This window comes from Pongo pygmaeus, chromosome 8, assembly GCF_028885625.2.
Source record: "Pongo pygmaeus isolate AG05252 chromosome 8, NHGRI_mPonPyg2-v2.0_pri, whole genome shotgun sequence".
Classification (NCBI taxonomy): Eukaryota; Metazoa; Chordata; class Mammalia; order Primates; family Hominidae; genus Pongo; species Pongo pygmaeus.
The window spans coordinates 83,971,080-83,984,808 of NC_072381.2; the positions used below are offsets into that span (position 1 = coordinate 83,971,080).

At 41.5% G+C, this 13,729-nt stretch overlaps 1 protein-coding gene across 4 annotated transcripts in view; it reads right to left on the reverse strand.

Annotated features, from left to right (window-relative positions):
* BICC1 (BicC family RNA binding protein 1) overlaps positions 1–13,729 on the reverse strand; it is a 319,977-nt gene that overhangs the window by 199,602 nt on the left and 106,646 nt on the right. For all 4 annotated transcript variants that reach the window (XM_054503414.2, XM_054503413.2, XM_054503415.2 and 1 more), the window contains exon 2: positions 7,007–7,053. In XM_054503414.2, coding sequence (XP_054359389.1) covers positions 7,007–7,053 — 47 coding nt within the window. The remainder of the gene's footprint in view (positions 1–7,006; positions 7,054–13,729) is intronic.

The following is a 13,729-nucleotide window of genomic DNA, read 5'->3' on the forward strand; positions in this document are numbered from 1 at the left end:
CAAGTACAGGAATTAATGTAGGCATTTAATTCATAAAGGGAGAACACTTTACAAAATAATATACAAACCTTTTTAAACTAATGCCAATAAATCTCTTAACTAGACCTTTCCATGGTTACTTGCACTACAAGTGTGTAATCCAGAGTCCTGTCTTGTGACCCTTCTTAAAAGACCTATTTTCATGAATTCAATTTCATTTTCTACATGATTCAATGCATTGAGTTTGGTTTCAAGAAACCATTTTAATCAATAATGACTAAACTTTCATCAGATGTTGATTAAAGATTATTCAATTGAACAAACTGCAGTAGTAATTAAGTTACGTTCACTATCACTGAACACACTTTTTTTTTTTTTTGAGACGGAGTTTTGCTCTTGTTGTCCTGGCTGGAGTGCAATGGCACAATCTCGGCTCACTGTAACCTCTGCCTCCCAGGTTCAAGCAATTCTTCTGCCTCAGCCTCCCGAGTAGATGGGATTATAGGCATGCGCCATCACGCCCAGCTAACTTTGTATTTTTAGCAGAGACAAGGTTTCTCCATGTTGGTCAGGCTGGTCTCGAACTCCCGACCTCAGGTGATCTGCCCACCTCGGCCTCCCAAAGTGCTGGGATTACAGGCATGAGCCACCGTGCCTGGCCATTAATCATACATTTTTAAACAATCTCAATGACATTCCTTGTTTCCATGGTTTTAGAAAGAGGAATAATACAGGAAATGTGGTTTTCATAAAGAGGTTGTGTGAAATGACTGATGAAATAAAAGAATATACCATTACAATGCAACTCGAAGCAGGTGACTCTACAACATGCTAAGAGAATATAGACTCAAAACCCAGTCTTCCTGTGTTCAAATGAACACAAGAACAAAACTTGAAAGACTAGAAGAATGATGAGCAAATTACTTGATCTTTTTCTTAATCTCTTCTCACTAACCCTGATTTACTAGATTCTTGATAGAAGATGAGTAAATCATAAGGTATAAAAATAAGATCCATTCTCATCTTTAGTAACTTTCTAGATGATGACTAAACAACTTTTACGGGGTGGAAAGTTACTCTTCTTTTCTAAGTCTTACAAGTAGCCAGTTATCCCTATCTAGACAGTAGTATAAACAAAACATGATCACAGATTCTGTCACTGGAACATTCTCAGGGCAATAGTATAGTGATCGGTAATAAGAACTCATGGAATGTTAGCTTTAGGCCCTAAGTTTTCATTAGTAATGACGCACATTGGTGATCATCTTTACTCAAGCTTGGGACCAACAATGTAATGCTGCACAGCTTTCTCAGTGAACCTTCAGAAACCATCAAGATATCAAATACTCTTCACTGCATACCCTTTTATAAATTTGAATTGTGAGCCATGTACGTGTATTACCTATTGAAATAAATACTAAAATTAAAGCTTTAAAATATCTGGATCTTATTTAAATTAAATTTGATTTGTGTTTAAGCACAGACTCAGTATTAGAAAAAGCACATTCATGAGCCAGAGTTAACTGAATTCACTTTTAAATAATTAAACCAAAACTTATATCCATTACTAGAGGAAATAACCCACTTGAAATATAAAAATAATCGCTAATGCAGAAAGCCAGAGTAACTTTATCATCTCTGCTGCCCCTCAATAAAAGGACTCACCTAGTCCTCATCTAAGACCGTCTAATGCACCCATTTTTAGGTACAGAGGGGACCAAATTATTTATCCCAGGAATTTCCCCCAGAAGACAACACTTGCTATTTTCCAGTCTGAAAACACCAAAAGTAATGTTTGTCTAAAAACAATGAGTTTGAAAGTTTTAAAAATAAACCACATAAGCCATCAATATCTCATTTTTTTAGTCTTACTGTTAGCCTTTGTGACAAGCCATGGTTTATAGGTCAGTTTTTCAAATAAATATCCAATATATTCAAAGAGTATAACATAGCCCTACATTAAAATAAATGATGTATACTTTGAGGAAAAATACTGTACATAACCCAATGCAACAAAAAAAACCTGGCTTTCATCAATTACAATGCTGACTGGATTTTGTCTTCTTCAACCATTGGGATTACAGATTCCTAATGCAGTTTGCTTTGATGAGTCACATGTGTAATACAATCACTGACCCTATCCCCACCTAAAATACTGTAACCCATTTTCCCCTCCAAGATCTGACCATAGTCATTTCACAAGAGAAAGAAAAAAAGAACTGATTAAAAGGAAATAGGACAGACAGTGAGTAAGCCATGAACAACTGCCCAAAGAACTGTAAAAAACCTGGAAGATTGTTTCCATGTGTTTCCATTAGATAGAGCTGCCATTAGGAGTGGACGAAGAATACTGATAAAGTTATATCCATTCCCGCCTTTTATAAGTGTAGTCAGAGCCAAAGAATAAAAAGTACTATTACAGGATAACTTTGCAAAGTTTTAACACAGAATGGATCCAATGCAAATACATAGTTTAATCTGTAATCCCATCAACCAGGGAATATTAAAAATCACTTTATATATATTTTTAATATACACAGAAAAAAGACCAAGGATGTACAAATAGTTCTCTTTCAAAGGCAAGATTACAGTTCAGGCACTGTGGCTCATGTCTGTAATCCCAGCACTCTGAGGCTGAGGTGGGTGTATCACTGGAGGTCAGGAGTTCAAGACCAGCCTGGTCAACATGGTGAAAGCCCATCTCTACTAAAAACACAAAAATTAGCTGGGCGTGGTGGTGCATGCCTGTAATCCCAGCTACCAGGGAGGCTGAGGCAGGAGAATCACTTGAACCTGAGAGGCAGGGGTTACAGTGAGCCGAGATCATGCCACTGTACTCCAGCCCGGGCAACACGGCAAGACTCTGTCTCAAAAAAACACAAAAAACAAAGACAAAAAGGCAAGATGACAGATTACTTTTTTCTCTTTTTGCATGTCAATTATACACTCATTGTAGACAATTTAGAAATGACTTGTGATTAAAAAAATAGATTTAGTATAAATGACTAGGCAGTTAAAAATCTATAGATCAGACTGAGTATCAAAATGTGACAAATAACATCTACAGTCTTAGTAAATTTTTCTACAGAATTATTTTCTCCATTAAAAGGTATTATAGTTTGAACTGTCCTCCAAAAAGTCATATGTTGAAGTACTAATGCCTGGGACCTCAGAATGTGACATTTGGAAATAGGGTCACTGCAGATGTATAATAATAAGATGAACCCAGACCAGAGTAGGGTGGGCTGCTAATCCAATATAATTGGTGTCTTTATTTGGACATAGAGACAGGCACACAGGGAAAATGCCATATGAAGATCAAAGCAGAGATCCACGCGTTGCTTCCACAAGCCAAGGAACACCAAAGATCACCAGCAAACCATGGGAAGCAAAAGAAAGGCATGGAACAGATTCTCCCTCCCACAGTTAAGCCACCCAGTTTGTGGTATGGGAGCCCTAACAAACAAATACAAAAAGTTTCAAAGTACACCACACGAATAAATTACACTTTGATCACAGACTTTTTTTTTCCCTAACAATCTCATTTGTGGTGAATAGTGCCTGCAAAATCAATTTTTTTCCCCAAATGTCCCAGCCCCTCCCTCCCCTCTATTGTTGCTATTAGGTAAGACTACAAAACTAAGTTTTCTCCCATAGAGTGTGAGAGGAAGTGACAGGTGCCACATTCAGGCCTGGGCGTTACAACCATGGCATGCCTCTCAATATTCTATCTCCCTCACCAACACAAAACTGGACATGGTTGTGACCAAGCTTCAACAACGGAGATGAAGGTCATGCTTAGGGACAATCCAGATATGTCTTAGAAGGAGCCTGGGTCACTGAATGACAGCATGGGACACAGCTACCAACCCAGCTGGAAGACTCTCCTTAGAATGTTACATAAGATTACAACGAATGACTCTGCTCTTTAAGACACTATATTGTTGGGGTTTTGGGGATTTTTTGCTATAACATCTTAGCCTTTTACCTTTTATCCTTTATTGTGTTTGGGAAACAAATCATTTCAAACCCATGCATTAAAACAGTGTATAGAAAACTGGGTAGATCTCTGGAAAAAACAGTAACGTTGACTCAATGGAAGAAGTGTATAATAAGCTTAACAACTACTATTACAGCTTCAAACTTGAGATAATATGTTTGACAATTTTATTATCTGTTAAACTGAAATGCAAGCTCTTTATGGAAACATACCAACTCTTATTTTAGAAGATTTTTAAAATTAATTTTATTATTTTCTAATTTGAAAACTTTAATGAGAGTAATTAATTAAATTGAGCAAAATTTAGTGTAGTCATTATGATTTTACATATATTTTTATGGCACAAAAAAACCCATAAAGTTACATATGAAAAGTCTCACACTCCTTCTCAAATCTCTACGTAGGGAGAGGCACTATGAAGCTAGGTAGATATCCTTCCAGGCTTAGAAAAGTTGAGTAGCTGAAGTTTAAACTCAGCTAAAGAGAGGTTTTAACTTTTGTCATGCACACCTCAAAGTAAAAACTAAGAAACATTCCAATCACAAGCCTAGATCCTTCATATTTGCATTACTTTAGAGAGAGAAAAATACGAAGATGCTAGTGAACAGCAATGCGGCCTATTTCTTAAATGCTTCCCCAAATGTCATTATGTAAAACTAGAATACATGTGACTGCATGCAAGTTCCTGGAGGACAATTCAGTATTTCTCCATTACTTCATTCTACTGTAGATGAACCATAATGTCTACTTCTGTCTAGTCAAAATAGTGAAAAATGACTCTCTGGAATTTGGGCTGTTTCTAAGTTAGAGATTTTTTGCTCGATGAGTATGCAAATCCTATATGGACACCTATCTATGGAAAAGACACTTCCTATTGAACTAAAGAAACAAATGAGAAGATAAAATGTACTCCCATCTAGTTATTCAGAGACCTCATTAATCTGTGACCAACAATAGAATCTATGACTCTAACTCATATAGTCTGTGGGACGCACACATGTTCCTGGATTCAAACATGTGTTTCCATTTAAACTGCTGGAATGTATATATGTCTCTGCAAACAGTGAGAAATATTAGCAAATCTAAGAATGAAAGTCCTTTATGATCATATACACCATATTTTGACTCAGCTTTTAAAATGTCTGAAATCACAAAGGTGAAGCATCTGTTTTTTACATGTATCTGTGCGTTATAGAAGAACAATGAAGAAGAATCCTTCCACAGAAAGCATCTATTTTTACCATCAGAGCCAACCCAAGGGAAATCTATGATTTCTGCTATTTGTTTTCTTTTCATTTTTTTTTTCTTTGAGACAGGGTCTTACTCTGTCACCCAGGCTGGAGTGTAGTGGCGCGATCATGGCTCACTGCAGTCTCAACTTCCTGGGCTCAGGTGATCCTCTCACCTCAGCCTTCAGAAGAGCTGGAACTACAGGTGCACATCATGACACCTGGCTAATTTGGGTTTTTTGTTTGTTTGTTTTTGTAGTAGAGGAGGGATTTCTCCATGTTGCCCAAGCTGGATTGTTCTGTTCTGTTCTTCTGTTCTCTTCTGGTTCTGTTGTCTGTTCCGTTCTCTCTTCTGTTCTCTCTGTTGTCTTTTCTGTTCTCTCTGTTCTGTTCTCTGTTGTCTGTTCTGTTCTCTCTGTTCTGTTCTCTCTGTTGTCTCTGTTCTGTTCTCTCTGTTCTGTTCTCTCTGTTGTCTGTTCTGTTCTCTCTGTTCTGTTCTCTCTGTTGTCTGTTCTGTTCTCTCTGTTCTGTTCTCTCTGTTGTCTGTTCTGTTCTGTTCTCTCTGTTGTCTGTTCTGTTGCCTGTTCTGTTCTGTTGCCTGTTCTGTTCTGTTCTCTCTGTTGTCTGTTCTGTTGCCTGTTTGTTCTGTTCTCTGTTCTGTTCTCTCTGTTGTTTTCTGTTGCCTGTTTGTTCTGTTCTCTGCTCTGTTCTGTTTGTTCTGTTCTGTTCTGTTCTCTCTGTTGTTTTCTGTTGCCTGTTTGTTCTGTTCTCTGTTCTGTTTGTTCTGTCCTGTCCTGTTCTAGAGACAAAGTCTCACTCTGTTGCCCAGGCTGGAGTGCAGTGGCACAATCTCAGCTCATTGCAACCTCTGTCTTCCGGGTTCAAGTGACTCTCGTGCCTCAGCCTCCCAAGTAACTGGGATTACAGGCATCTGCGACCACACCAGGCTAACTTTTGTATTTTTAGTAGAGACAGGCTTTTGGCCAGGCTGGTCTCAAACTTCTGACCTCAAGTGATCTACCTGCCTCAGCCTCCCAAAGCACTAGGATTATAGGCGCACACCACCATGCCCTGCTCCAGGCTGGTCTTCGATTCCCAGACTCAAGTAATCCGATAGCCTCGGCCTCCCAAAGTGGTGGGATTACAGGCATGAGCGACTACACCAAGCCTATTTGTCTTCTCTTGTCTTACTCTTGTTGCTAAGCCTGCCCCAGCTAAGGCCAGGGCACTCTGAAATGCTTGGGTATTGAGTATAAGTTGGAGATTAAGCAATGTCAGATAACACCAAGTCAGGGGGTACAGTACCTAAACTGCAACAGCCTGAGCCTATAAATTTAGCAAAGGATGGAAAACTGGCAGTCTGGCACATTCTATTTGGCCAGTAGAACATTTTAAAATTTGTTTTAATTTAAATATCTTTAGAAAAGCTCCCACACCATATTTATCATATAAGATAGTGTACCTTACCTTGCACAATAACCCCTTCCTATGTTACATGCCAGCCAAATGAAGTGTGAATGCCACATGAATTGATCCACCTCTGAGCCCTTTTACATTTTGCTTATTTGCCTGTAAGCAAAAATTTCATTAGATTTTCCCTGGAAGGAGCCTTCTTGGAATGGCTAAGTTTCATACAGCATCCCCTCTTTTCCTGGCTAGCTCTGAGTGTTTCCAGCTCCCCTAAAGAAACCTGTTCTCCTCCACATGAAGGGGAGCATTCAGCGGCTTCTAGGGTAGCTGTTGATATAAGTATATTTCCTCTTACTTATCACCATGACAAGAGTAAAAGGCAACTTACCTTTTGAAAAAAGTCTTCCCCACTTCTGCCTTTCCCTTCAGCAGCAGCTGTAAATAAAAATGTGCACATTTAAAATACTTTTTCAATGTACGCATTCAAAAAACTTTCGAGCATCAGATATGAGAATGCAAAAGCAAACAAGATGCCAGCCTTGCTCTCCCACAGCTCAGTGCCTGCTAATATGCCTCACTGGGATGCAAAACTGGTAAAGACTAGCACTCCAATCCATCAATTAAACGTCTCTAGATTATTTAACACTCTTTTGCTTTGTCTGAAAGACTCACAAACCCCTACACACTTAGATGATGAAAGTGATCTCGTCCTTTCATAGTTAAAGAACTATATGAATAAATGCAACTCTCAAAGTAATCAACTGTAGCATTCCAAGCACTTCCTATCTGTGATCAATCCCAGGCACAAGAGGCTGCCTTGTCAGCAGATGGCTCATGTATATGGCCTACTTCTGAGCTGTTTCCATTTTATGCTTTATAAAGACTATATAATCTACTTGAATTTCAGTTGGCATCATATACTTTTAATTCACTCCTTAATTTGTATATACAAAGAGAGAAAAAAAAACATGAGAATTAAACAGTAATGGTGAAGGTCACAGCCAACAATAAAATTGCATGTAACATTAATTAAAATATCACTGTATTTTAATACATTTTTATAGATAAATGGTAGACTATAAATACAAGACAAACCCATTTCTCAGTCTGTGTTCATAAGTCTTGTGACTATGAACATTTTGTATTCATTTGTGCTGAGGGGTGGGGAATTTGACTAAAAGGAGAGAAGCAATAAAGAGCCAATAGCATCTTGCTTGCAACAGACTCGGACTGCATCTTTCTAAGGCCAAACAGGACTCTGATTCAGGTGTAGGGTGGAATCGTGGTTAATGAGAGAAGCCTGGCCAGGACAAAGAAAGGTGCTGAAGTGAGAACTACTGGAAATTAAAGTCTGGAAGACCACAGTAAACCAAACACCTGCTAGGTAATACCTCAGCACAGCCATGTTTGTATGCAGAAGTGCATGTGTGTGTGTGTCCAGAACACTTGTTAAAATGACTAAAGACCCAAGAAATGTGGCAGAGCAATCACTTAAGAATCACATTTGTCACTTAGCAAGTTTTGACAAGCATCTACCATAACTTTGACACTGTTAAGTGAAAGATTCAAAACTTGGGAGGCTGAGGCAGACGGATCACAAGGTCAAGAGATCAAGACCATCCTGGCCAACATAGTGAAACCCCGTCTCTACTAAAAATACAAAAATTAGCTGGGCATGGTGGTGTGCGCCTGTAGTTCCAGCTACTTGAGAGGCTGAGGCAGGAGAATTGCTTGAACCCGGGAGGCAGAGGTTGCAGTGAGCCGAGATTGCACCACTGCACTCCAGCCTGGCGACAGAGCAAGACTCTCTCAAAAAAAAAAAAAAAAAGATTCAAAACTTGAGAAATTCTCTCTGCCCTCAAAGAAATAACAAGTATTTACATTCTCTTTTCACCAACTTAAATTTTACAGTAAAATATAAGACACCTTCTCTATTTTTGTAGAAATGTGTATTTTTTACCAACACATTTTTATCCAAACAACAGATTGCAGAGTACGTGTTTCTGGAAATTCCAAGGGCAATCTGAAAAAACATAAAAACAAGGGCTAAAAAGGAATTTAAAAATTGTATTCTAATATGTGGTAGGGCTGAATAATGACTCCCAGCAAAGGTGTTCATGTACTAATCCCTGGAATCTTACATGGCAAAAGAGATTTTGTAGATGTGATTAAGTAAAAAGATAGGAAGATTATCTTGAATTAGCCAGATGGGCCCAATGTAATCGTGTCCTTAATGAAAGAAGCAGGGGGCTCAGAATACAAGAAAGTGATGTAACAATGAAAGCACAAGCAGAAACGGATACATGACAACAAAGGACAGATCAGAGACGACAAAGATTTGAAGACAGGGGAACAGGCCATGAGCCAAGGAATGTAGGTGGCCTCTAAGAGCTGGAAAAGTCAAAGAAATTATCTTTCACTATGGCCTCTGTAGAGAATACAGCCCTGCTAACACCTTGCTTTCAGCCCAGTGAAAACCACTTCAAATTTCAGACCCAAAAAGTAAGATTTCTGTTGTTTTAAGCTACTACACTGTGGCAACTTGTTACAGCAGCAAAAGCAAACTAACCTATAATGCTAATGTCTTTTTAACTTTTATTTTTGCACAAATTCCACATCATCAATAGCATGAACTGCACCCAGACACTGTGTCACGCCCAAGTGTTAGGTTCCAGATCAAGCGGGGGACCAAGGGGAGGGGGTGGATGAATGACGAGCAGCTGAAAGAACACTCGAGGAATCATGGGGAGTTGTGACATGGCTTTATTCTCTCTCTTGGTGCGAGTGAGCCTGGGCGTGAACCGTGGGTGCAAACCTGGGTGCGAGCCAACCCAGGAACAAGCCATATGTACAGCGTCAGCAGGATAATTATACCTTTTACAGACAATAGCGGCTCTGAGCCAAGTACGAGCTCACATGGGTGATCACCTAATGCACCTCACGTGACGTGGTTATGTAAGGAGTGGAATTGTGTACGTGTGCTCCAAACTCCAGACTCACATGCTAGACTGGATGTCTGCCTTGGCCTATTCTTGACCACAGCAGATCCATTTTCCTTACACTCCACCCCCTAGGCCAAGGGAGACATAGGCCTTGGACACACAGGTCCAACACACAGGCCTCATACATAGGCTCTGGGCATGCAAGCCAGGCCCCAGACACACAGGTCCGACACAAGACCTTACACATAGGCTCTGGGGACACAGGCCCCAGACACTCAGGACCAACACATAGGTCTTACAATCCACCCCCTAGGCAGAGGGAGTTTTTCTAGTGGGGAGACAAGCCCAAAAGGTGAAACCCTGGACCCAGAGGCCACAGCAGTAATACAGGGAACAACAACTCCAGGTTATGGTGGGCAACCACCTCATGGTGACATTACACCAATGTTGCTTTGTACATTTAGCCAAGCTTTTATTTCCCTGCCTTTAGGAGCACTGGGGCAGGCAACAACAGGCTACCATTCATCTCTATATCTGGTCAGAGGAGGTCATCCTTCCTCCCATAGGTTTTGTCGCATGGCTTGGCCCTATATGGGCCAGTGACCAACTGGCCACTTCTGTTACTTTTAGGTAGTTAACTACAAGGCTAAGCCTCAATAAACTGCCAAGCTATTGCTGCAGATTACCGTAGGTGTCACCACCTTGGTGATCACCATTCACACTGCCCTGATTTCGGCCCATTGGCTACTTTGTCCACACCTGGTATCAAACCATATGGCATCAGTACTAGGGTGAACTGTGACAGCAGTCCAGGCAATAGCAACACCCCAGCTGGACCCATTTGTATACCATGCTCTATCAGGAATGGAGGGGTGCCTCAGGCCCCATGGCCTTATCTTCCATTAGGACTACAAGTCCCAAGACCTCTTGCAACTCTGCTGCTGAGGGACTTGTATTCAGTGTACTCTGCTGCTCCAAGTAGGCGCCACACTTTGCTAAATGGATGTCTGTGCTAGCCCATTCCGGGGAGTCATTATCCATGAATGTATCCATCCCGCTATCAGCTAAGTCATCCGCACGACGACTGTAGCCCATCCTACCATACTCTCATGAGCCTGAAGGGCAGCATATGCAGTTACTAACTGCTTCCCTATCAATGAATACTGGAGCTCAGCTCCTTTCCACAGTTGGGACCAAAAGCCTACTGGCATTCTCAAGCACTCCATGTGCTGCTATAGGCCCCAGCCAAAACTATCTGTGGTCACATGCACATCCAGCTCAAACAGGTACCCCTGGTCAACCACCTGTAGGGCTTGTGCCTGCTGAATAGCCCATTTGGCTGCCAGGAAGGTGGTCTCAGCCACACCATCTTAAATCTAGGCAAGGGGAGCATTGTCACTTCTAAATCTGCAAGAGAATCAGAAGTTAGCATAATATCATTAACAAGACCATGACATATGGTGGGGCTATGCATATAGCCCTGCAGCAACACTGTGAAAGTCCACCATTGCCCTCCCATGAAGGCAAACTGCTCCTGGCTCTCTGGAAAAGAATGCATTGGCCAAGTCCACCACAAAGTGGTACTGTCTCAGTTTTGTCAAGCCCACTGATAGACGGCATAGCTGCCAAGCTATGTGAAATATCCATGCCCAAAACGTATCTGTGCTGGTGTCTACCAGCACCAGCACTTGCTGTATGTTGGTGGGGTAACAATGGACTGTCAACTCCACATGTGGCCTCCAGTCATCCGATGTTCCCCTAAGTCGAACCTCAGCCAGTTCCCTCATCATACAGAAAAGGCTTTACACCCCCACCTGGCTGTAGCACATACGGAGTCTTTGAGCTGAAGCACCCGGCTGGGACCAGGTTGTGCAGCAATGTCCTTCTCCCATTGGGGCATTTTCTGGAATTGCACAAAGTTAAGTACTTCATTTGGCTGCTTATCAATTTTCTCAGTCAATCCTGGCCAAAACCAAATCAATCCACATCTGTGAGCATGTCACTTGTTGGGGCCCCCTGTTCTTCAGTGGGGGGACCCCTGCAGGCAGGACATCTTCCCCTTCTTTATGGAGCAGACCCCTCGGTCTCACTAACAGCCTCCCTGGTATCAGAGTGGGGGTCTCCAGCTGAGACGACAGCCCCAGGCCTGCATTCACAGCAGCCTCTAATTCCTTTTCCAAGCTCTGTAGCCTGGCCTCCAGGCACCCCGCCTGTGCCTGAAGGTCCCCATTTACGGCAGCTTCTAAATATTTTTCTGAGCTGTGTAGCCAGGCCTCCAGGCACCCAGCCTGAACCTGGAGGGCCCTTACCTCTGCTGCATCCCTCAGGGACTGGGTGTGTACTTTTCACAGTGCATTCAAAAACGCTTATCCAACTCTGCCAGCAAAAGCTCACTCCTTCTCAGGGCTTTGCACTTCCAGCAGCTTCAGCACCTTTTCCATGCTCATGGGGGACCGATCTACTGCCACCTAGGTTTCCACCAGAGCCCATTAAGCAGTACAGCTGCCACTGGGCACCACAACTCATGTTGCAGTCACATGCCCAACCTGGAATCAGTGGGGACCGAAGGCTCACTCTCCTCAGTATCCTGCCGACTATGTATGCCAAGTGTCATGCCAAGTGTTAGGTTCCAGCCCAAGCTGAGGACCAAGGAGTGGGTGGATGAGTGGCGGACAGCTGAAAGAACACTCGAGGAATTGTAGGGGGTTTCAACATGGCTTTATTCTCTCTCTTGGCATGAACAAGCTGACTGGGGCACAAGCTGCATGTAGTGTCAGCAGGGTAATTATACCTTTTACAGACAATAGTGGCTCTGAGCAAACCACGAGCTCATGTGGGTGGACACCTAATGAGCCTCATGTGGCGTGGTTACATAATGAGTGGAGTTGTGAGCCTGCACTCCAAACTCGCTGAGTCATGCTGAACTGGATGTCTGCTTTGGCTTATTCTTGACCGCAGCACATCCATTTTCCTTACACACTGATGTAGGCCATTTGAATCACACATTTCTACAAATAAATTATCTGTAGTTTGCTCTGCAAACAATGATTTTCATTCTCTAACTTGAAAATATACCAATATTAAAGCTCAATAAAAACATAAAAAGTAAAGTTGAACAAACTTCTAAGCAAACTGGCAAGTGTGGGTGGCCCTAGCTAAAGGGAACACCGAGGCAAGATAAAAGGTCAGTGCTCAAACCTAATGAAAAGTGTCTTGGGGGGCACTTAGCCAATTCTTGGCTGTCTTTGTCTAAGGCTAAAAATAGTTTTTAAAGAGCCACCCTCAATGATACCCACTTTCACATGGCAATGAAAGTAGCAGATAAAGACAAGGAGATTTTAAAAAATATCTAGTGGCATTGAGGAAACTCTTCTGTGAAAAGAAATTTTTAGAATCAAATATATTTTCAAAGGTCTTTCAAGCAAAGTAGATAATCGCCCTTTTTACCACAGGAAATTCCTTCACAACTTAGAATTCATCTGTTGAAATTTCATTATACAACCATATTTATTACAGAAACTTCCTTGAGGGGACTTATTTTGCTCAAGACAAACTCATTACATCACACTTTGTCATGCCCCTTCATTCCAAGTCCATCAAAACACTAAACACCCTTCACAGAATGGCCCTTCAACCTCCAGATGAATAAAAAGGGAAAGATTTCCTAAGTTAGACCTAAACTATTATTAACTCTGTTCCAAGGTGAAAAAAAATCACTAAAATTTAACCAGAAACCTGCACCTTTAGCAAGTTTATTATTTGAGGGAAAACAGCAGGCAAGGAGCCAGAAATGGCAAATTATATTCACTGGCAGCAAAAATCTTTGGACTTTTTTATTCCAAGTGTTTGTGTGCAAGAAATTCTAAATCTGAGCCTGATTTTACCTCAATTCTGATATATCCATTTCCCAAGCCCATAAATACCTTGGTAAAAGACCCTGACGAGTTGTTGGTTAGATCATGGTCTCAGGTGCAAACAGTGTTGAGTCCCAATCATTAGCACTTTCTAGGGAGAAGCATACTCATTTCATTCCCAGGATGCCAGGTCACCTGAAGGACTTTCACTGACCCCAAGCAGATAAAGCTATCAAAGGCCATGAGAGCCTATTAAGAGAGTGACATTTCACTAAAAGTCTTCTCTTCCCCCAAACACGGATTCTTCTGAGCCCA